The sequence below is a fragment of the Lolium rigidum genome, chromosome 3, assembly GCF_022539505.1.
Source record: "Lolium rigidum isolate FL_2022 chromosome 3, APGP_CSIRO_Lrig_0.1, whole genome shotgun sequence".
In the NCBI taxonomy this organism is placed as follows: Eukaryota; Viridiplantae; Streptophyta; class Magnoliopsida; order Poales; family Poaceae; genus Lolium; species Lolium rigidum.
In genome coordinates this window covers 405,972,865-405,995,634 of record NC_061510.1, presented here as the reverse complement: position 1 = coordinate 405,995,634, position 22,770 = coordinate 405,972,865, and the positions used below count along the sequence as shown (strand labels likewise).

At 44.6% G+C, this 22,770-nt stretch overlaps 1 protein-coding gene across 1 annotated transcript; it reads left to right on the top strand.

Annotated features, from left to right (window-relative positions):
• Positions 1-7,530: 7,530 nt before the first annotated feature.
• On the top strand, positions 7,531-11,127 carry LOC124704664 (ADP-ribosylation factor 1-like). Its single transcript, XM_047236935.1, has 7 exons — positions 7,531-7,644; positions 7,968-8,164; positions 9,873-9,943; positions 10,124-10,243; positions 10,410-10,528; positions 10,704-10,785; positions 10,904-11,127. Exons 2-7 carry the CDS (start codon positions 8,017-8,019, stop codon positions 10,907-10,909), a joined length of 546 nt encoding a protein of 181 aa, XP_047092891.1. The 5' UTR covers positions 7,531-7,644; positions 7,968-8,016; the 3' UTR covers positions 10,910-11,127.
• Positions 11,128-22,770: the final 11,643 nt, after the last annotated feature.

Here is a 22,770-nt window from a genome sequence, read left to right as displayed (position 1 = left end):
CGCCGTGGGCACGGCCACGCCGACCCGCTATGCCGGACGCCATAGACCGCCGCGAGGTCTTTCCCTTCGCCACCACACTCTCCTAGCACCCACCTATACACGCCGTAAAGGAGAGACACTAGTTTTCTCTACATTGCTCGCGTTCGTGTCCGACACGGTCAGTCAAAGTTTTGAGGTGGTCGTCGATGTCGTCGACCATTTCTTCTCTTCTTTGCATGGTTAAACGCGTCTAGTTCATATCTATCTAATGCGTCTGGTCTCGCCTCATGCAGTTCTTTGTGGACGTCGATCTCATCTCGGCACCCCGCATGCCACCTCCTCCGTGCCATCGCTGTAGAGCTCCGTTTAAAAATCTAATCCTACCCGTGTATTGCCCCTTGTATCAGCATCATGGCCCCACTTGTCATTTGATATACCGAAGCCCCACTCATTCGCGTTTTGGTCAGGGATTCAGCGATGCTTACGGTCAAACAAAGATGGATGGTCTGACGTGTCTTTGCAGGCTCTACGTGGCCCCACTAGTCAGAAGATAACGGTCAACCGTCGGGCAACCGGCCATTACATCACATGTGATGGTTTCAGACAAACGTTTGGGTAAAACTGAGGAAAAACTAAGGAGCTGGGGAAAACTGAGAACAACTAAGGACCCGAGGGCACGAAAATAGAAATCCCAAATATATATGGATGACAACCAGATATGTGTCATACTCTAATGTTTATCCAACAGAAAGAAAAGGAAGGAAGGGGGAGGAGATATACCAGTAGTAAGATAAATGCTTATGTCCTGGTAAAATCAAAAGGAAATTATTGGACAGTTATATAGCTTAATCCAGCTGATCATTAATCCAATTGCTTGGCCCTGGTGTGTATGAGGCTATGCACTGTAACTCTAGGGAATATAGCAATGCAATGGTCCCAGATCGGGTAGTACACAGTTTCAAAAATCAATGGTGTAAACTGACCTTCCCACAAGCCTCCATGGTGAAGGTATTCTTCCGAAAATGTAAGCATTGTCTTATATTTTCAGAAAATATAAAGAGGCACTATCAATAGACGATGCAAGTGATGATAGTAAACTTTATGCATTCATAATTGGCGAAGCCATACCCTATATGTGATGCATACTACAGAGGTGACACCTCGCTTGTGGCAGGCTCCATATCGTCTTAAGTATTTGGATCTTCCAGTTGAACATATTTCCACCACAAAACAATCACGTGTTCCTGTCTGATGGTCAATTCTGAGTTCTTTTACATAAATCACTAAAATTATTAAAAGTCACGGATGGCTCTAATTACCTGAACGACACAGGGAAATGATTTGTAGCTTCTGTAACCTCTGAATCTCAAGATCGTTTGGTATAGTTGGGTACAAAGGTACAATTTAGTACCTCTGCAAAGAATGAACTATTAAGGAACTACAAATATTGAACTCTGCAAAGAATGAACTTCTGTAGTCTCGAAATCTGAAAAGAATGAATTATTAAGGACCAACATTTGCAAGGAGCAATATCATGCTCTTCAGCACTTGCGTACACAAATTCAGACCAAAATTGTTGTAGAAGCGATGCAGCACAAACAGCTATACAACGGCAAGTTTCGTACCGTGATCGAGGAGGATTTCGATGATCTTGGAGTTGTTGCTGCTGGCCAACCCCCTAGCCCTTCACCAACAACTTCGGCAACTACCCCAAGGGCGAGGAGTTATCCGTCCTCTTCGACATGCTCGGCGACGGCATCTTCAAGGGGTGGGCGGCCGGCAAGATGGCAGTGCAGGGGATGTGATGTCGGACGGCGATGCAGAGAAGCCGGGCGGGCTCGCGCACAGCGGCGGCAGGATCAATTGAGGGGCGAAGGAAGACGTGCGGAGGCGTCCGCGATTGTGAGGGACGACGCTGGCGTCGTGCGGCAGGGTACGGGCGACGCGCAGGATGAATTGATGGGCGGAGGCAGACGTGCGGCGGCATCCGCGATTGTGTGGAACGACGCTGGCGACGTGCGGCGGGCTACGGGTGACGGGCGACGAGCGACGGGCGGAGGCAGACGTGCGGCGGCGTCCGTGATTGTGAGGAACGACGGGCGACGTGCGGCGGGCGGGCGACAGCGGGCGACGAGACGTGCGGCGGGCGATGGGACGGGCGGCGCTGTAGGTGATGGACGACGTCGGCCTGAGCGACGGTGCAGCCGCGTTGTTTGAGGGATTAGGGCCGGGTGATTAGCGGGGAGTTGTCAGCCTAGGCTGATTTAGTGGTGGGGAGTTGTCAGCCTGGAGTGTTTTAGCGCTAATTGTGGTGAAGATTTGGAGCGTTAGATGTGCATCTGATGGCCGTGTTTCGTTGGTTCTGCCCCCTCTGTGCTTTTTTATATTGGTATAGATTAAGCAGGTTAATTGTGTTAGTTTCAAAAAAAAGCAGGTTAATTGTGTTGGACGTGAAAAATCGTTTTGTTAAACGCCATGAAGAAAGGTCGAGACGTCGCAGAAATCCATTCCTTTCCATTTACAAGTCGTCACTCCTGCAGGGTTATATCAACAGAATAGCTTTGTGATTAATCACATTTTATAATCACAATTTATCAACAGAATAGCGTTTTGTTAAGGATCTAAATATACCTTATCTCTCTATGAGAGCCTTCTTGGCCTTCAAAACTAGCTTGTATCTTATATATACTCTTCCGAGAGGCTCAATATAACGTCCATCATATTTAGTTAATCTCTCTCTTTATCGTCTACTACATGGTAGCAGAGTGCCACGATCTTTGACATGTAGCAGAGTGGCACGATCTTTGACCTAGCCATCACACAAGCTTCTGGGCCGCGCCGTCCCCGACGAGGTCGATCTCCATGACCTACTCCAGAGGCCGAGCAACTCGTAGAAGGGTTCATCCGCCAATCGATTGATCGGCTGCCCTCGTGTCTTTATTACAATCTATAGATCGGTTTTCTTTTTTGTCTGTCGGTTGCTCGACCGGCGTTTCTTTTTTGATTTCCCGATCATAGATCGGATTGAGTCGCCCATCGTCGTCGTGGTCCTGCGCCTCTACCCCAACATTGGTGTCAACTCTATACCGGATTGCCTTCACCAACTGCGCAGCAAGGGCGAACGCGTCGTCTGAAGGATGCCTCGTTGTGTCGCTGCCGGCTCCTCTAATCTACGCGGTATTCATCGTTGGTCCATCTTCGTCATCATCGGTCGGGACATCACCGACAATTTCGCCATCGACTCCGATCTACACGTTGTCCATGCCAGGGCACAATACGCGCGCACATCGGTCTGATCACCTGATCTCGCGCGTGTCTACTAATACCTTCGATCCGGATTACAGATTATAGTATGATAAGCTTTTCCCTATAAGACTAGGTTTAATCGAACCTTGGGAAGCACTGCTAAATGTTGTGAAGGAAAACGTCTACAAGACTTGCTAGTGTATTTTATCTTCAGTTTACCGGACCTATCTAGTTTACTTTTAAGAAAATTATGTTCAATGATGGAAATAGGCCAAGGTTAAGGTTTTACCTGCAGCTATGCACACATATATAAATAAAGCTCCTATGTGTAACAAATAAAATCGAGATAAGAGATTTGTGAGCAGCACATCCGTAAATACTCTTGCCCCTAAAGCCAGTGGTGACAAGAGCCTAATGGTCCAACCATTGTTCTCGCAGCTGCAAGCAACAATATTTTTTTAAGTAAATACAGACCAAGGCCTTAAGTTAGATGATTGTGCTACGATCCCGAATGAATCATTAAACATGTACCATTACTTTTCTCTTCTGTCACTGAGGTTTCACGGTAGCACGCTGTTCTCCACTCATCCCACCTATTCCCTTGATCGACTTGAATGATATGGGTACCTGTAGATCATCACGACAAGGCAAAGAGACAAGGATACAAAATTGCAAAACTCATATTCAATCCTTACACATGTCATAAGATTAGATGCACATGAATGCTGCAAGTATTCTCCCCAACCCGCAGCCCGTGAGGACTACTCACACATAATATCAAGATCAAATACAAAGATAGAAATCTTTTTGCAAAATACTTAGATTGAAATCACAATATTCTTACAATGGTCGCCAATTCTTCAGGAGATCTCTATTACAATGGTGATGGCTATGGCTACGGAGGATATGGGAGATGGAATGGATGATTTATGGTGATGGATATCCTTCGGTGTGGTGCAGATGGATCTGGTGAATGGCGGCTCTGTTTGGCGATGAATGGCTCTCTTTTCAGCGTTGGTCCCTTCACGACTTTTATAGTATTTGACCTCGGGAACGGCCGCAGGTTGTACGGGCGGACGGTACTGGCGGAGCTTGCCCGTACCGATGCACGTTAAAGCCACAGGAACCGCCTTTCCGAGCGTAGTCTACTTTGCCATGCTCCTGACGTGATTATCTTCAGTAATTGCAGATCCATTCACCATTATGACGTGATATCCTGCACATCATCCAAAAATAGAAGATATTGCACATCTTTGCCTTGATTAGTCATTAGTGGCAATACGTAAGTATTATTCACAAAGGAAATACACACACCACACATGAACTTGATACATGAGATATCCGTACACACCATGCACACTAGCAATACAATTTCTCTCATAGAACACCCAAAGTTTTTTTTAGGAAAAAAATACTCATGGCTGTGAAATACCCCAGTTTTTCTCGCGGTCAAACCATTAGCTAAGTCAAGAAATTGACTAAGTTTACCTCTCAATTTGTTATTAATGACTAATTAATGCAAAGATGTGCAATCTCTCCTATCTTTGAATGATGTTAAGGAAATCACGTCATAATGACAAATGGACCTACAATTACTAAAGAAAATCGTGTCACAAGTGCAGCAAAGTTGACCGGGCTCGAAGAGGCAGCTCCAGAAGGTTTAACGGATATCGGTATGGGCAAGCCCTGCCCGTATCATCCGCCCGCACGGCCTGCCGCAGCATTCCCAAAGTCAACCCCTATAAGTTCTGTGAAGGACCCGACGCCAAAAAGAGAGCCATTCATCCCTAAAAAGAGTCGTCATCCATCAGATCTGTCTACACCACATCGAAAGAGATCCACCACCATAGTTCATCCATTCCATCTCCAATCTAGCCATCAACATTGTAATAGAGATCTTGTTGAAAATTAGCGACCATTGTAAGAATACTGTGATCTGAATGCAAGTAATTGCCACAACGATTTCTATCTTTGGTATTAATATTGATATTATGTGTGAGTAGTTCTCACGGGCTGCGGGTTGGGATGAATCCTCGCAGCGTTTATGTGCATATAATCGTTAATAGGTGTAAGGATTGAATAGGAGTTTTGCAATCTTGTATCCTTGTCTCTTTGCCTCGATTCGATGATCTACAGGTACCCATGTTTATCGGATTGATCAAGGAAAGAGGTGGGATAAGTGGAGAACGGCGTGCTACCGCGAAACCTTAGTGAGAGAAAGGGGAAAGTAACGGACATGCTTAGTAATGCATTCGGGATCAACAAGACAATCATTTAGCTTAATGCTTTGGTCCGTATTCATATGCTTAATAACTGTTGTTACTCACGGGTGTGGAAATAGTGGTTGGACACAACCCCTTTAAGAGTAAACTAGATAGGTCCGGTAAATATCAAATTAAATTAACTAGCAAGTCTTGTAGACGTTTCCATTACACCATTTTAGCAGTGCTTCCCAAGGTTCGATTAAACCTAATTCTTCGAGGGAAAAATCTTATCATACTATAATCCATAATCCAGATCGAAGGTATCAACCCTTTTTCTGGCGTCGTTGCCGGGGAAGCAATTTCGCTATTCCGGTAAGGTTACTAGAGACCTTGTTAGTCAGTTTTATTTTCTTTTTAATTTTTATTTACTTTTATTAGTTTACCATTTTATTCTCTATTTGAAAACTCAAAAAAAATAGTTACTTGTTTTTTTACAATCATAGGAGAAAATACCAAAAATATCATAACCATGGCACAAAAGAAGATTGAGGAATATGCTATCCCTAATGATGATTTTATTTGTGCAACCATAACTCAGCCTGGTGTTACAGGTGAGAAATATGAAATTAAGCCTAACCTTTTGAGTTTGGTTCAGCAGAACCAATTTGGGGGCTCAGCTGTTGAGGATTCGGGTATGCACTTGAATACATTTACTGAAATATGTGATATGATGCGCATTAAAGATGTTAACCCCAATGCGGTAAAATTAAGTTTGTTTCCCTTTTCACTAAGAGGAAAATCAAAATACTAGTTGCTAGCTTTGCCTAAAGGCACTATTATTTCATGGGATGAATGTACTAATATATTCATGACTAAGTTTTTCCCACCAACAAATACTATGCAGCCGCGTTCTAACATTACAAATTTTAGACAATAAGACCGCGAGTCACTAGCACTTGCGTGGGAAAGGATGAAAGAATCCACCATGAACTGTCTAGGTCATGAAATGGAGGACTGGTTAATTCTACACTTATTTTAAAATACCCTTACCCTAATGCCAAATTCTATGCTTGATACTGCAGTCGGAGAAACATTCATGAGCAAGCCAGTTGAAGTTGCAAGAAGACTTCTAGATGATATGTGAAGAAACCATGCCCAATGACATGTAGAAAGATCCTCCTCAAGAAAGGTGAATTCAATCACAAAATGTAATAATGAAGAGCTTACTTCAAAGGTAGATGGGCTTTTAAATATTTGGAAGGGTAAGAAAAATACCCAAGTTAATGCCATCACCAATTCTAATGTTGGGGAAGTAGACTTCATAGCAAGAAATCCTTATAACCCAGCATGGAAGAGTCAAAAACTATGGCTCTAATTTTCAAAACCAATATACTAATACTGCAGAAGTTCAAAACAATAATTACACCAATGGTAGTGGAGCAAGCAATGGTAATGTTTCGATTGAAAACACTAGATAAGTCTGGTAAACATAAAATCAAATTAATTAACTGGCAAGTCTTGTAGACGTTTGCTTTACACCGTTTTAGCAGTGCTTCCTAATGTTCGATTAAACCTAGGTTTTCTAGGAAAAAAAATCTTATCATACTACAATCCATAATCTGTATCGAAGGCACATGGACCCCACCTGTTTGTCGGAAAAAAATCAAAAGTTATATTTCTAAATTTCAAAAAAAAAATCTGAAAAAAAATCAACATGAGAGCATGTAAACTATAAAGTGAAAATAATGTGTATTTGGGGATACACAAAAATGTTAAAAGTGTGGATTCAAAGTTTTACATTGCAATTTTGCGTACTTGTGGGATATATCATTGAGAAAGCTTAAAACTCTTTCAAAAAAAATTTTTTGGAACTTATGAATAAGAATTTTGAAATTTAAACAAAGAGGGATCACTAGAGGTCTTGTGCCAAAATGACTTTTGTGGAACACCCAACAAATAACAATGGTGTTGGCAACAAAAAAGTGTGGCAGGGGGAAAGTAATGTTGGGAGACGCGTTCAACCGACGCGACCCGTACAAGCACCAAACGCTCTCCCTCGCATCGCGTCGGTTAAATACAGCGCTACAGGCCCCAACGCAACGCCACTCTCTCCTTCCTCCTTCTCTCTCGCGCGCCCCCACCACCCCCCGTGCCCTTCCTTCTCCGGCTCCTACGCCGGCGAACCCACCGCGGATCGAGTCATTCCTCCGATCAGGTCAGCCATCCCCCCTCCGCCGACCACCCTTCTCTCTTTTTCTCCCTTCCGGCCGCGATCCCCCATTCGCTAGATCCGACCGACGGATCACGTCAGCGGTCGTCGCTCGCCAGATCTCGCGGGGATCCACCTCCATTCCGGCACTGAGGTTCTCTCCGCCGCGCCCTCCGGATCCCGTTCCCGGCACGTAGATCGCGGGCTCGGGCGCAGGGTGATCGCCGATCCCACGGCCTGAGCCGGATCTGGCGCGGCGCGGGCAGATCTGCGAAACGAGATGGCATGCATTTGACGCGCGGGGAATTCTGTTTTTTCGTGCGCTGCAGGAGAGGCGAGGCGGGAGGACAAGAGAGCACCTGCGCCGGAGGAGACGAGATGGGGCTCACGTTCACCAAGCTGTTCAGCCGCCTGTTCGCCAAGAAGGAGATGCGGATCCTCATGGTGGGTCTCGACGCCGCCGGAAAGACCACAATCCTCTACAAGCTCAAGCTCGGCGAGATCGTCACCACCATCCCCACCATCGGTGAGCACACGACCTACCTGCCCGCCTCACTGTGTACCACTACAGGTTTCAATCATGTCGAAAATGTAGCGGTACTGGTAGGACATGCGAATGCTTGGCAATGTGATTCCATTTTGGAACACAAATTTGGCTAAATAACAGCAAGAATATCAATATGACGTTAGGACATTTTTGTTCATTAGGATCTCTATACAGGTCACACACACACAAGTAGTGCACGTATGATGTGCCTTTTTATTCATTATGCCATGTTTTGCTTATTGTTATAAAATGTAGCTATACTAGCGGACACATGCAGGAGCTAATCGTTTTGATTCCAGTGGGTGCTACTTTGTATCACAAGTTTGGCAACAACAAAAAAAAGCAGCCAGAATATCAATATGAATCTATCGACAGTTAGAACATTTTTGTTCATTAGGATCTCTCTTCAGGTCACGAGTAGTGCACATCCATTCATAGAGATACATTGATAGAACGATACACGACTCTCAGATATATGATTGATGCATTTTTGGTTGACAATATAAACCTTTGAACTAGTTGTATTTTAGCGAATTTTCAATTACTTAGATTACTCATAGTGGGAGTAACTAAAGGTGGTAACATGCACCCAAATGAAATGCCACATAATCCTCCCTCCATTCCAATGAATAAGGCGTGTTTTTTTTTTCTTTGACTAAGAATTACTTCAAATATATAAAGATTGTTGGTATAAAATTAGCATCATTTAAAAGTGCTTTTCAATACGAATCCAATGATACTAATTACGTACAATATAATCAAGATTTGGTTGCTCAATTTTCTTGGTCAAAGTTTGTCTTGAAATGTGTGTGCGCCTTATTCATCGAAACGGAGGTAGTATTCATTTAGGTGACATGGCATGTCATTAAATGAGGAGAGAAGTGCTTGTGGTAACTAGCTATGTTACCATAACATTTTTCCAAGACAAGATGAGTCTACAACCTAATAAATATGACTTTGCATGATACCAGACATATCTTACTACCCACTATGAGGAGTAGATTAGTAACATGTTCATGGGGATATTCACTTTGGCTCATAGGAGCATTTGCTCTTGTTGTGAATCTACATTTCAAAGTGTCAAAAAATTCTAAAATAAAATTTTCCATGTACATCTGCGCATTTTATGTTCTACACAAGTTTTTAAAAAAAACTAAAAAATTCTGTGGCTCCTGTAAAAAGACAAATTTTGATGCTATGACTACGTACACGCCACAAAAAATTTGTTTCTTCACGAAAACTTGTGCACTAACATAGAATGTCATGATGTACACAAAAAATTATGTCAGAATTTTTTGATATAATTAAAATTGTTTTTTAATTATTTTGTATAATGGGAGCATTTGCTCCTATGAGCCAAAACGCCGCCTCCCATGTTCATGTTACTACTCTATGTTACTCCCCACTATGAGTAAATAAAACCCACTGTGACCAGCAAATGACCAGCAAAGCTATCACATAATAGGACTGAATTTACTTAATATTGAGCATTGTAAACTGATGGCTTGCTTCGTATGGCATTGGAATTGGATGATGTGTTCTGGCAAAATAAGCACCTAACATTGTATGGATTTACACTGGAGAGAAGACTTATTTTGTATGCGAAGTATATTATACTATACCATGCAGATTTGAACATTCATAAACCTGCAACATGATTTATTCCATTTTTTTTTCTCAAATACAGGATTCAATGTTGAAACTGTGGAGTACAAGAACATCAGCTTCACTGTCTGGGATGTCGGGGGTCAGGACAAGGTACATAGATAACATACTCTGCACCTCTTAACCAATTTATTTTTGGTACACTAGCTTCTCACACCTAATTTCCTAATTTACTAGGGAACAAGGTAGGCTTGTATGCTCATTCTCTGAATTTGGCAGGCATCTTTTTGTCACAACTGGTTTCTTATGTTTGCCATGTCTTCGTAAAAACAGATCAGACCTCTGTGGAGGCATTACTTCCAGAACACGCAGGGTCTTATCTTCGTCGTGGACAGCAACGATAGGGACCGTGTTGTTGAAGCCAGGGATGAGCTCCACAGGATGCTGAATGAGGTTAATTCTTACACTGGACGACCTCTATCATTCTAATAAACACATATAGAAATCTATAACTTCCGCATTTATGGGAGGGCATTGTGCATGGTCTCATCAGCAATATTTGTTGGACCTTCTCCTAGTGATTTTGAGTGCTCATTATTCACATGTCCACTGATTGCAGGATGAATTACGTGATGCTGTGTTGCTTGTGTTTGCTAACAAGCAAGATCTTCCAAATGCTATGAATGCTGCTGAGATTACTGATAAGCTTGGGCTGCACTCCCTTCGCCAGCGACACTGGTAGACTTTTTTCTCCAAATCAAGATTGCTGATAAGCTTGGGCTGCACTCCCTTTCTCTCTTTTTGCAAAGGAAATGAGATGTATATCTTCCCTTTGGGCTTGGTGGTGGACATAGTTGCGTACTGCTCTGTAGTACAGCAGATGGCTTGATGAGTTTTTTGTTCTTGCTTGCAGGTACATCCAGAGCACTTGTGCTACAACAGGCGAGGGATTGTACGAAGGCCTGGACTGGCTGTCCAGCAACATTGCTAGCAAGGTACGCACCAACTTTTCTGTTTGCTTCTCTTCAGAACTTCTTCTGGGAGAGCTGTGCAGTCCCAAATCTGCAAAATTATGTCAGTTCATTAATCTCGTCCATTTGAACGTTGTTGCAGGCCTAAATTTTCGTCAAGATTTTGGATGGATGAGCTAGGAAATTTGGATGGATCATTCAATCTAGGGATGGGTTGGGAAGGGATGCTATCCCCGTATGTAATGTGTATTTCATGAGATCAACAGTTATTGAGCTATGGCTGTGGTTTCACTGTTATATTCTTTATTGTATTTTGAGACCTAAGATGTTTCTGAAGTAAACAGCTAAAGAGTCATGTTCAATTTATCAGTCTTCGCAATAAGCTTTCAAGCCTTTCAATCTATTATGCTTGTATTTCCTCTGTACACAAAAGGATGTCTCAACTTTGTCAAATTTTGTTTGTATGTATATACTAAATCTGGTCTAGATACATTCAAAATTTAACAAATTTAAGACGTCTTTTTATGGACGGAGGGAGTATATGTTTTTGAAGCATACAATACATTTCTCCAGTTCATTAGCGCATCTGTTACTGCTTTGTTTTAAGCGTGGTCAAACTTCATCTTTCAACGATGGGTGATGGACGGATGAGCACGGGTAGGCAGAGATGCTGCAAAAATATCGACTATGATTAGAAATACCGAGCAGGTCAAGAAAGTATATCTCACGACAAATCGGATCCTTTGACAAAACTAATGGTTTATCTGTCCCTTGACAGAACTATTTCGGAATCTGACTCCTGAGTTTGGCGCCAAAAAAATAGAGACCACCAGGAGACCAGTATGTGCATGTCAGCACCGAAGAAATTTGACTTGGCGCCATTTACACTTCACACAAAAAATTCTACTCCAAAAGAAAATACGTCAACAAAATACACAACAAAGTGGTGAAGTCCTCCATGCTGAAATGCTTGCCGCAGAACGCTGCACGCATTTCAGACCAGATGTGGATCAGCCGACCTATATTTGCTACCGATTGCCAGACAACCTAAAAGCATCTCCATCGGCGCTCCCAAATAATCGCCGGCACTGCTGTATGAGAGACGTCAGCAGTGCATCCTCTATTTGAGGATGCTGTTTCCACACCAGCGCCTCTCATACGGTGGCCCTCAATTTTTTTTCTTTTTACAATATTTTGAAACAATATATCAATCATATTTTATTCATACAATCACACAAATAGAATTAAATTATTCATGCAATCAAACAAATAGTACTTAAATTATTCATACAACCAAACGAACAAATAGTACTTAAATTATTCATACAACCAAACAAATAGAAATAAAATCATGCATTGTTGGCGGCTTCTCTCCTCGTCCACAAATGCGCAGCTAGATCCGCCTTTAGTTGTGCATGGACATCTGCATCTCGAATTTGATTGTGCATATGAAGAAAAGCGGCAAATTCTTGGGGTACATGCTCTACCTCAGCGAGTGGCCCTTGATAATCAAATGGTTGATCATCCTGCACAGGTGCGTCGCGCTCGCTCTCAATGATCATGTTATGCATGATCACACAGGTGTTCATCACCTCCCACATCTAAGACTCAGACCAAGTGAGAGCAGGGTACCTGACAATAAAAATGCTGCTGAAGCACCCCAAAAACACGCTCAACATCCTTGCGTGTTGCTTCCTGGCATGTTGCAAAATAAGCTTCCATCTCGTTTGGCGGAGAGGGAATTGTTTTCACAAATGTAGCATACGTCGGGTAGAAACCATTAGCTAGATAGTACCCCTTGTTGTATGCGTGGTTGTTTACCTCAAAGTTCACGGCTGGAGCTTGTCCCTCAGCTAGCCTAGCAAACACCGGAGAGCGATGCAACATGTTGATATCATTGTTTGTTCCTGCCATGCCAAAAAATGCATGCCAAATTCAAAGCTCACGGTCTTCCACCGCCTCAAAAATGGCACTGCACTCACCAGTATGCCTCTTGTAGATCCCCTGCCAAGCAAAAGGGCAATTCTTCCAGCCCCAATGCATGCAGTCAATGCTTCCGAGCATCCCAGGAAATCCGCTTGCTGCATTTTTTGCAGGATCCGAGCTGTATCATCTTCTCTTGATGCTCTCAAATAGTCTTTAGCAAACACCGCTATGACGGCTCGGCAAAACCTGTAGAGAGTCTCTGTACATGTCGACTCTGCCATCCGTAGGTAGTCATTGGCTGTATCTGGAGGAGCTCCATATGCAAGACAGTGCATTGCAACAGTGCACTTCTGAATTGAGGTGAAGCCCATAAACCTGTGCAATCTTGCTTGGCCATGAAGTACTTGTCGTACTCCTTGACGCCATGGACATCTTCAAGAACAGCTCCTTGTTCATCCTAAACCGGCGCCAAAAGTCCTTCGGCGAATGAGTCGCGTCCTCGTTGAAGTAGTCGGCGTAAAGCAGCATTGCGCTGGCTTGACGATGTCGGTTGATGTTCCTCCTCTTGCTTGGCTTTGAGCCGCCGCGCCGAGGCACGACGAAGAAAGGCTGGCGAACACGCAGCATGCTCGCCAGAATCAGCTGTTGCTGTTGCCGCCGAACAGCCTGAGCGTTCTGCTCCTCCGTGAACAGCTGCACCATTGTCTCGTCGTCGATGTCCATCGCGGCAATCGGACGAACACCTTGCGGGCGGGGAGGTTGTGCCGCGGTGGCGGCGAGCTCTGTTCAGGGCGAAACAGGGGCCGCCGGTCGTAGGGGGTGGCGGCCGTGTCGATGGACGGCGGTTCCTAGACAGGCGGCGATGTCTATTTCAAGCAGGGGCGCGGCGGCGACGGTGGCGATCTAGAGGGGTGGGAGTCAGCTCGGGTGTGGGTAGGAGGTGGGAAATCGGTGTGTCTGGCTGCCAGGCGGAGCCCACACTCGTTTTCTGACGTGCCATGAGGCGCTGGCGCGCCCGATTCACGTCCTTCACCAATGGGCTGACACGGGGATGCCGGCGATTCTATTGGGCTCGAAAACTAGCCGGCGCCGTTTGAGACGCACCGGTGCGAGCCCATTTTCGCTACCGGTCTCCAAAATGCTATCGGAGGCGCCGGTGAAGATGCTCTAAAGCTGAAGGTTACAACGAGTCTGGAGATTTTTTTTTTTGAACAAAGTGAGGGACCTCGGAAGGTCCCCAAGCTGCATTAAAATAGCGGTGGTTTTACAGTTTACATGGAAGACCTCTAAAAGAGAAAGGAAAATACAGCATAGTCCTCACACTTAGCACATACGACCCTAAAAAGAGAACATAGGACCCTAATGAAGAGGAACAAAGAGTGAAGTGAAAATGGATGATCTCATTGATGTACTGTTCAGGCCTTATATAGTATCTGAACAGGCGTCTTTTACAATGTCGGTTACAGTACGCGTCCCTTCCGAACAGGCATAGCAACCCTTCGGAGAAGTTGGCGTTTGGACAACGCTAGAATAAGGCAACTGCTGGCGGTTATTACTAACACAATCCTAACTGCTCACTTAGCCTAAATATGACGCTAACTTATTCCTAACACTCCCCTTGGACAAACGCTGTCCATTATAATCTTGAGAGCTGGAATTCCCTTGTCTGATCTTGATGTTCTCCGATCTTGAAATCTTGAGAATCTTTGATCTTGTATAGTCTTATATCTTCCTAAATCCTGTGGGAAAATATAAGAAGAAAATATAGAAATTTTGATATACCATGGGTATATTATTGTCTCATTAAAACCTATATGAGCAATCCGTTGGAAAACTCATAAGGAAGAGAGTACAATAATTTTTTTTTTATTTATCAGATGATAATTAATAAGTTCAGTTATAGGAGTTTTCTCCCCCTGAACTTTGCATTCATTTTCAATATTGTTCTATATAGAAATCATATGCATTTGAGTAATACAAATGCTATTATCTTGATAGATAATGGTAGATGATTCTGTTGAATCTGAACTACATAATATCCGTCTAGATATGATTGCGAACACATTATGTATTGAATAGACTCGATGATAAAATCATCGGCATATACATAGGTCATGTAGAATCCAGGGAGGGATTTTCTTAACAACTAAATGTATGCAATCTTATCCGAGTATCCTTTTGAATAGGGAACTCTCATAGTCGATTGTACCACACAATCTTCGACTTTATTAATTCATGGAGTGACTTTTGAATTTTTTTTTTACACAATATATGTTGTGATTGTTCTTGGACATTCATATAGATATCCAAGATGAGTGATCCATATGAGTATGAAATCACCGCGTCTATCAACTGCATGGATAGTTTATTTGAACTGCCAATAATATTGATATCGAAACGTAATTCCACTTCTACCAAGAGGGTATGTTACATCATAATCGATGTCGGGTCTCTGCGTGAACCCTTTGTGCTACAAGCCTCGCTTTCTCACCACCTCATTGTTTTCGTTATGAACGAAAAGTCACTTGTCTTCCAAGAGGGAAGATGACTATGAGGAGAGTCTATTACTGTGGTAAATACCTCTCTCTTGTTGAGCGAGTGCTATTCTTATTTAATTGCCTCCTTCTAGTTGAACCAATATATGAGTGCATGAGGCACTCTACCATGGATTTTGGTTCGGGGCCCTAAAGGTTTAGCAATCTAAGAATAAATATTTGTCGACAAATGTAGTCTTTATGTTATATGATTCTGTTGAATCAAGAAAAATTGTGGAAATAATATTTACATCTTTTTAACTCCGCGTGATTTCCCATAACAATGGAGTCAAGGTGTTTCGATTTTCCAACATTTCAAATAGTGTGCACATTTATGTTGGGTTTGGATGATGAGCATCCGTTATGTTTTATTTAACTTGAGGTTGAACTACATTTACTAGTTGAGGAGATAATTTCCTCTATTTCCGCGGATACATATGAGAACTCATTTCTCATGTGACCATGTTTCTCCCCCTAATGCTCTCATTTGGGGAGAATAGTGGTGGTACGAGATACTTCCACTATTTTATGGCACATTGCATGCATGCATGCATAATGTAATTTCATGACGTCTTTGTCATAAGTAAATGTATGTGGCAAATTTGCAATGTGTTGCAAATATATTGAACTTTTTATGTTCAGTTTTTAAGTACGTGAATATGAGGACTGAATGTCTGATGGCATTTGTAATTTATCGGCATTCTTTGTGGTACGAATCTCCCCCTAATGCCGAAAATGTCCTTATATTAAGTGTAATCAGCGTACGGGTTATAAGCTATTCTCCTGATAGGAGCTTGAGATATTCATGATTGACGGATAATAAATAAATAATAATATCTCACATAGATCCTATACGCTGGAGTGGTGATATTGGTAAGAACCAAAATATCGCAGATAGGAAATACTTGTTTCATTTCCACGTACTTACTGCAAGGGGAAGCAGTATGATATGCAGTTGGAATGATCTAGAATAGATCTGCGCATGTAAGAGCATCTCCAGCCGCGTCCCCCAAAGCGTCCCCCAAACCGCGCCGGATTGAGCGTTTGGGGGACGTGTTTTGTTCGTGCCGCGTTTGGGGGACGTCGCTCCCCAGCCGCGTCCCCCAAACGCCGCCCCCAAACATTAAAAATAATTTTTTTAACACATAAACCATTTATATCAAATGTAGCATATGAAAAAAATGTTTTCGAGGATTGTTTTCAAATTAAATTACAACAAACAATAAAACAAGTAATCAAATATAATAAAAAGGGCTAGATGATACATCAAGGTGCCACGGTATTTCCTTTGATCCTCCACAAATGCTCAACGAGATCAGCTTGAAGTTGCTCATGCACATTGCTGTCACGGATCTCTGCGTGCATGGCGAGAAAATCAGCAAAATCTGCAGGCAACTCATGATCAACCTCCGCGAGAGGGCCTTGACACTCATAGGGACCAACATGTGACCTAACATGATTCTTGCGGTCATCCTCGATGATCATGTTGTGCATGATCACACAAGCTCGCATCACCTCACACATTTCGTCGTGAGACCAGCTTAGAGCGAGGTACCGGACAATGGCAAATTGTGCTTGAAGCACACCAAATGCCCGCTCGACATCATTCCTGCAAGCCTCCTGTCTTGTAGCAAAGTGAGAATTCTTCGGACTCGATGGATTCGAGATTGTTTTGACAAAAGTGGCCCATTTTGGATATATACCATCGGCTAGATAATAGCCTTTGGTATATTGGTGGCCATTGATCTCATAGTTGCATGGTGGAGCATGCCCTTCGACTAGTCTGCTGAACACCGGAGATCGCTGCAACACGTTGATGTCATTGTGTGATCCCGCCATGCCAAAGAAAGAATGCCAAATCCACGAGTCATAATCTGCCACAGCTTCAAGCACCACACTCGCAATATCCATGACGCCCTTTGTATATACCTTGCCAAGCAAACGGACAGTTCTTCCATGCCCGAGTGCATGCAATCGATGCTTCCAAGCATTCCAGGAAATCCTCACGGCAGCATTTTGTGCCATGATCCTTGCGGTCTCTTCCTCGGTTGGCCCTCTCAAGTAGTATTTGCCAAACTTTCCCACCACAGCTCGGCAAAACTTGTACATGCACTCAATGGCGATAGACTCACTCATGCGAAGGTAGTCGTCCCGTGTATCGGCAGGTGCTCCATATGCAAGCATCCTCATGGCGGCGGTGCACTTCGAATGGATGAGAACCCGAGAACGCCTACGGCGTCGGCCTTGAGCTTGAAGTAGGGGTCGAACTCTCGAACGCCGTGGAGGATATTCATGAACAGGCCCTTGCTCATCCTGTACCGGCGCCGAAAATTGTCGGCTTGTGTTGCCCCGTCGGCGAAGTAGTCGTTGTGCAGCATGGCATGCCCCTCCATCCTCTGCCGGGGCTTCGACTTCCTTCTTCCCGGCCTTGATCCTCCGCGGCGCGGCCTCTTCCTCTTCTCCGCCCTCGGCGTCAAGCATGTCCCGGAGGGACGCGATGATCGGCAAATGCTCCCGCAGGTCGTCGTCGAACGCTTGCTCGTCCTCCGGCAGCAGGGCAAACATCTCATCGTCGCTGTCCATGGCTAAAGCAAAATCAATGGTTAAAATTGCGCGGAGGCGGACGACGCAACAAACAGCGACCAATCGCGCCTACCCGGCAAGTCGTCGAGCACCTTCGTGCGCGGAGGTGGGGCGGATTTGACGGCGCGTTCGGGAGGCGCCGGCGACGCGGCGGCGGCGGCACGACCGGCGGGAGCCCCGGCCGCGACAACGGTGCTGACTCGCAGCACGGATCGGACGCCCAAACGGCCGGGAAATCCGGCGGCGGCGGTGGGGTGGGAGGCGCGGGAAGGAAGGAGCGACGAGAAAAGAGGCGCGAACCAACGGTTTATGCAAATAGTCGCCGACATGTGGGAGCCCGCCTCGCTTTCGTTGTGTCCGGCGTCCCCGGTGCGTCCCCCGTGGGACGGGGACGGGCTCGGGGCGCCGGACACCGTATAGGGGCGCGCCGGACAAAAAAGGGCTTTGGGGGACGCGGCTGGAACGCTTTTTTGGTCCGGCGCGCCCCAAATCCCTTTGGGGGACGCTTTGGGGGACGCGACTGGAGATGCTCTAATACCGCAGGTCTACAACAAGATGTTGGTATATTAAGAATATGTATAAGTGGTCATTGTAATTTTAAGGTGAGAGAGCTTTAAAATTATTTTTCTCATGGCACATGTGGTGCACATAAAGTCTGATGACTTGAGATTTGCAACTTTTAAGTTGTGACCAACATAATTGTTAATAATTTTCTTATCATACCTATTCCAGGATGATCAAGGCAATCTTGCCAAGTCTTGAATTTATCAAGGTTTTAAAAATTATCTTGTAACATAAGGTACGGGTTTTATGTATGTATAACATAATCCGAATAAAGGTATAATCAGAACACAAGAGTGCATTCTGAACTACAATAATAGTACATATAGGAAGTATGAATATGGTTCTTTAGGAACCAATAATTGTTCTGTTATGCCTATTTACGGTCATAACATCGTCCTTACTCTTAGTAAGAGTTTGGAAATGTTTTGTTTCCCTTAAAAATGATAGTAGTGGTGGTACCACTCACTTAAATAGGATTTTTTTTTATCGGATTGTTACCCGTAAATAAAATAGAATGTATAGAATATATATTTATTCATATTCATCAACATAGTATTTATGTTACAAATATCAAATATAAATACATTACAGTATTATGTCTGATTCACATAATACAATATACATAGTCTGATAGACTTTTTACATAGTCTGATAGACTTTATTCTACTTATTGTTATACAATATAACATTTTGTAGTAATTTAATGGCTAAATGACATCAAGTGTTTATGGAGTTTAATTGAGGTCTCCAAAAACATCTTGGGTGTAGTCCACAAGCATGTCTTCATCGAGGATGATATCGTCCTTTGGCTTGAATTCTTCAATAGAACTTTGAGATGGACCAACTTGAGAGTTGTCTTGTATGTCGTTGAAGTGAGCTTCAGCTTTCTTTCCATAAACTTGTTTGACTTCTTTGCCATACTTCATGTATAGTTCCACGAGGTGTTCGGGCATACTGCATTCATTAGTACGATGATTCGTACATCCACACCTTTGACAAGTTTGAGAGTTGTCATTTTGGTTATTTTTATTGAAATGACCATTCCCCTTAGATGGACCGTTGGTCTTTTGACCATTGTTCAGTTTCCACTTTCCCTTAAATTTTCGGAAGTTCCTTTTACGGTTTCCAAATTTATTAGTAAAATGAGCATTAGCATGTGCTTCAGGGATCGGCATTGCACCCGTTGGACGAGCATTGTGATTTTTCATGAGAAGTTCATCATGCTTCTCGGCCTGAAGTAATGTGTATATAAGCTCAGAATACTTTGTGTATTTTTGTTGACGATATTGTTGTTGCAATATCCTCATCGAAGGATGGAAAGTGCATAAGGTTTTCTCGATTAAATCTTCATCTGAAACTTGCTTGTTGCAAAATCTCAGTTTGGAGTTAACTTTATGCACGGCAGAATTATATGCCGCAACGGACTTAAAGTCCTGGGAACCTTATGAGAGACCATTCTCTCTCGGCTTCCGGCAACATAACCGCTCTTTGTTGGTCATATCTCTCCTTGAGGGAGTTCCATAAAGCTAGTGGATCCTCCTCCATCAAATATTCATTTTTTAGATCGGGATGGAGGTGGTGCCTTATGAAATGTAATGCCGCATACTTTGCCACTTGGGGTATTTCTGGAGCATTTTCGGGGGGTGTGATAATCACGGGACCAAGGCCACGACCGTTTAAATTTATTTTCATATCCATGGCCCATGATAGATAGTTACTTCCATCAAGTTGTAGTTCTTGGAATTCTTTTTACTCGATGTCACCCATTTTTCCTGCATGTATGATCATGCATTTAATTAATTTTACTTGATAGTAAAATTTATTTTGAAAAGCAACAAATTTGTTCTAGAGGAACAATTTGAAAGCAGATGCTTATAAGCCATATATGTGTAGATCTTCGAGATAGTCACATATTTTGTTTTGCCTTTTTCTTATCTCATATTTTGTTAACGAGAAATTTTGGAAGAAAATTTAATTTCAAGTGTGAAATAATATTATTCTACCAAAATACCATGTTATAAAATGCTAGAAGCAAATATATTAATAACATGTCATATCATATACTCGTAACATATAATAGATATAAGATCTAACATAAATGTATTTACATCACAATACACTGCTATTCTGAATGAAGGACAACGTAGGGTCCTAAACAGATTTTTACAGAACATCTGATAGACTGATATGGTTACAGAAGTAAATATGCAGATTATAATAGTGACCAGACTGAAATCACGTAAATACTAAATTTCTGCCTTTTATATTCATGGCACATGGCAGAAGAAAGTGCGCTGTCCTTTTGATCCAACAGGTGTGGGCTTGGATCAGTATAGAAAGGGATCTGGGAGGAGCGACTTGGGGAAAATATCCCGTCGTCCTCCTCACCTTATCCTCTCGACACTTCTCCTCGCCAGCGCATGTTGAAGCTTCAGCGGCGGCTCGACCCCTCCCCGGAGGAGGAGAAGTGGTGGGCGGCCTCGTTGAGGCGGAGCTCCGCGAAGCGGCCGGTGAGGCCGAGAGCCTCGGGCGACCAGGTCCCTCTGCGGATGCCGGCGGGGCGGGCCGCCATGGCCGACGCGAAGCGACGGAGCAGCACCCTGGCCTCCGGCGAGGGCGTGGGGAGGGCAAGGGACGGCGCCGGCGGCGCGTCCTCGTTCTCCTCCTCCGTTTCTTCTGCCGCTGGGAGGTCGAGGTCGGGGAGCGTCGGGGCGACGTGAGCAGCGGCTGCGACATCGTTCTCCTCCTCCATCTCCGGCAAGGGGTCGTAGCCCGGCGGAGCGAAGTGCGCCGGCTCCTCGCCGGAGGGCGTTGGAGATGGGAGGCAGGGGCCGGACCCGTGGCGCTGGTAGTACAACAGTGGAGGCAGCGCCTCAAATTCCTCATCGTTGAAGTCAATCTCGGGGTCGTCGATGAACCATCCGGCGCTCGGCCCGCCCAGCAGCCATTCCATGGACGGGACTACGAAGGCCGGTGGAGGGGGCAGCAGGTCGTCGACATCGGCGGTGATGTTGGAGGCAGAGGCCCCATCCTCATATTCGGCATCGACAACATGTTCTGCAACAACTTCCGGCCCGACGGCGATCTCCGGTGCCGCAACGGTGTCTGGTACTGCTGCGACAGTCTCCGCCACGGCACCAACCTCTGGCGCGGCCGGAATCTCTTCCCGGGGCACAACTGCCCTGGTACTTGGTCGTGGTGCTCCAGGGGAGTGGCGGCACGGCACCCAACGGTTACCACGGGGGTGGTTCCGATTGTGGTGGTGGCGGAAAACACCACCAGGGCCGTAGCGACGGCGAGGGGCTCCAAGCGGTGCCCTGCGGTGGTGGAGGCCACCGTTCTTGTTATGGCGACGCTGAAGGCGGCGGCCAAAATTCCGGCCGAAATTCCGGCGACGTGCAGTGGCACGGCCGAATGTCCGGCGACGAAAATAGGAGCGGCGATGCTCCCTGGCAACAAATCGTGCAAAGGAAAAAGCTAGTTCCTGCAGCGGCCGGAAAGCCATTCTTTTCTCACCTTTCTCTGTTCTTCTTCTGGCCTGTGCTCTCCTTTTCAGAGCATTACGTGCGTGATAACGTGAAGAGGAACAAAGAGTGAAGTGAAAATGGATGATCTCATTGATGTACTGTTCAGGCCTTATATAGTATCTGAACAGGCGTCTTTTACAATGTCGGTTACAGTACGCGTCCCTTCCGAACAGGCATAGCAACCCTTCGGAGAAGTTGGCGTTTGGACAACGCTAGAATAAGGCAACTGCTGGCAGTTATTACTAACACAATCCTAACTGCTCACTTAGCCTAAATATGACGCTAACTTATTCCTAACACCTAAAAAGAACGAAAACTACAATCAGATCCTAGACCACCGGCGATACGCCGGAGCACACCATGGTGAAGCAGTAGGGCCTCCGATTTGGTACTCTGGCCTGGGGGTTGAAGAAACACTTGCGTCAGCTGCCCTTTGGCTATCTTGGTCGACGGCAGTAAGCCGAAAAGAATCAACCGAGAATGAGCTCCGGAAGAACATCGCTTCAAGTTGCAAATCCCAAGGAACTTCAGAATCACGCAAATCTTCAGAGATCCTGTTCCCCTCCCCTCCAATCACCACGATGGCCATGAGAAAAAACAAGAATCCCCAGATCTGCAAGAGGGGAAGCTCCCTCAAGCTTATTGCAGAAATCCTCGCCAGATCACTCCCCTCCCGTGACCTCCACCATGGAGGATGACCGGAGAAGAACACCTGCAACTCAGCACCGTGGCTCCCACGCAGCACAAAGAGATTCCATATAGACGGCATATGCCAAGCACTCTGGTTGACATGTGCCGTTTGGAGAAGGCCAATGTAAACATCACCCAACGCCATGTAAGCTATGCCCGAAGGCTGGAGCACAAGTTCGTAAGGC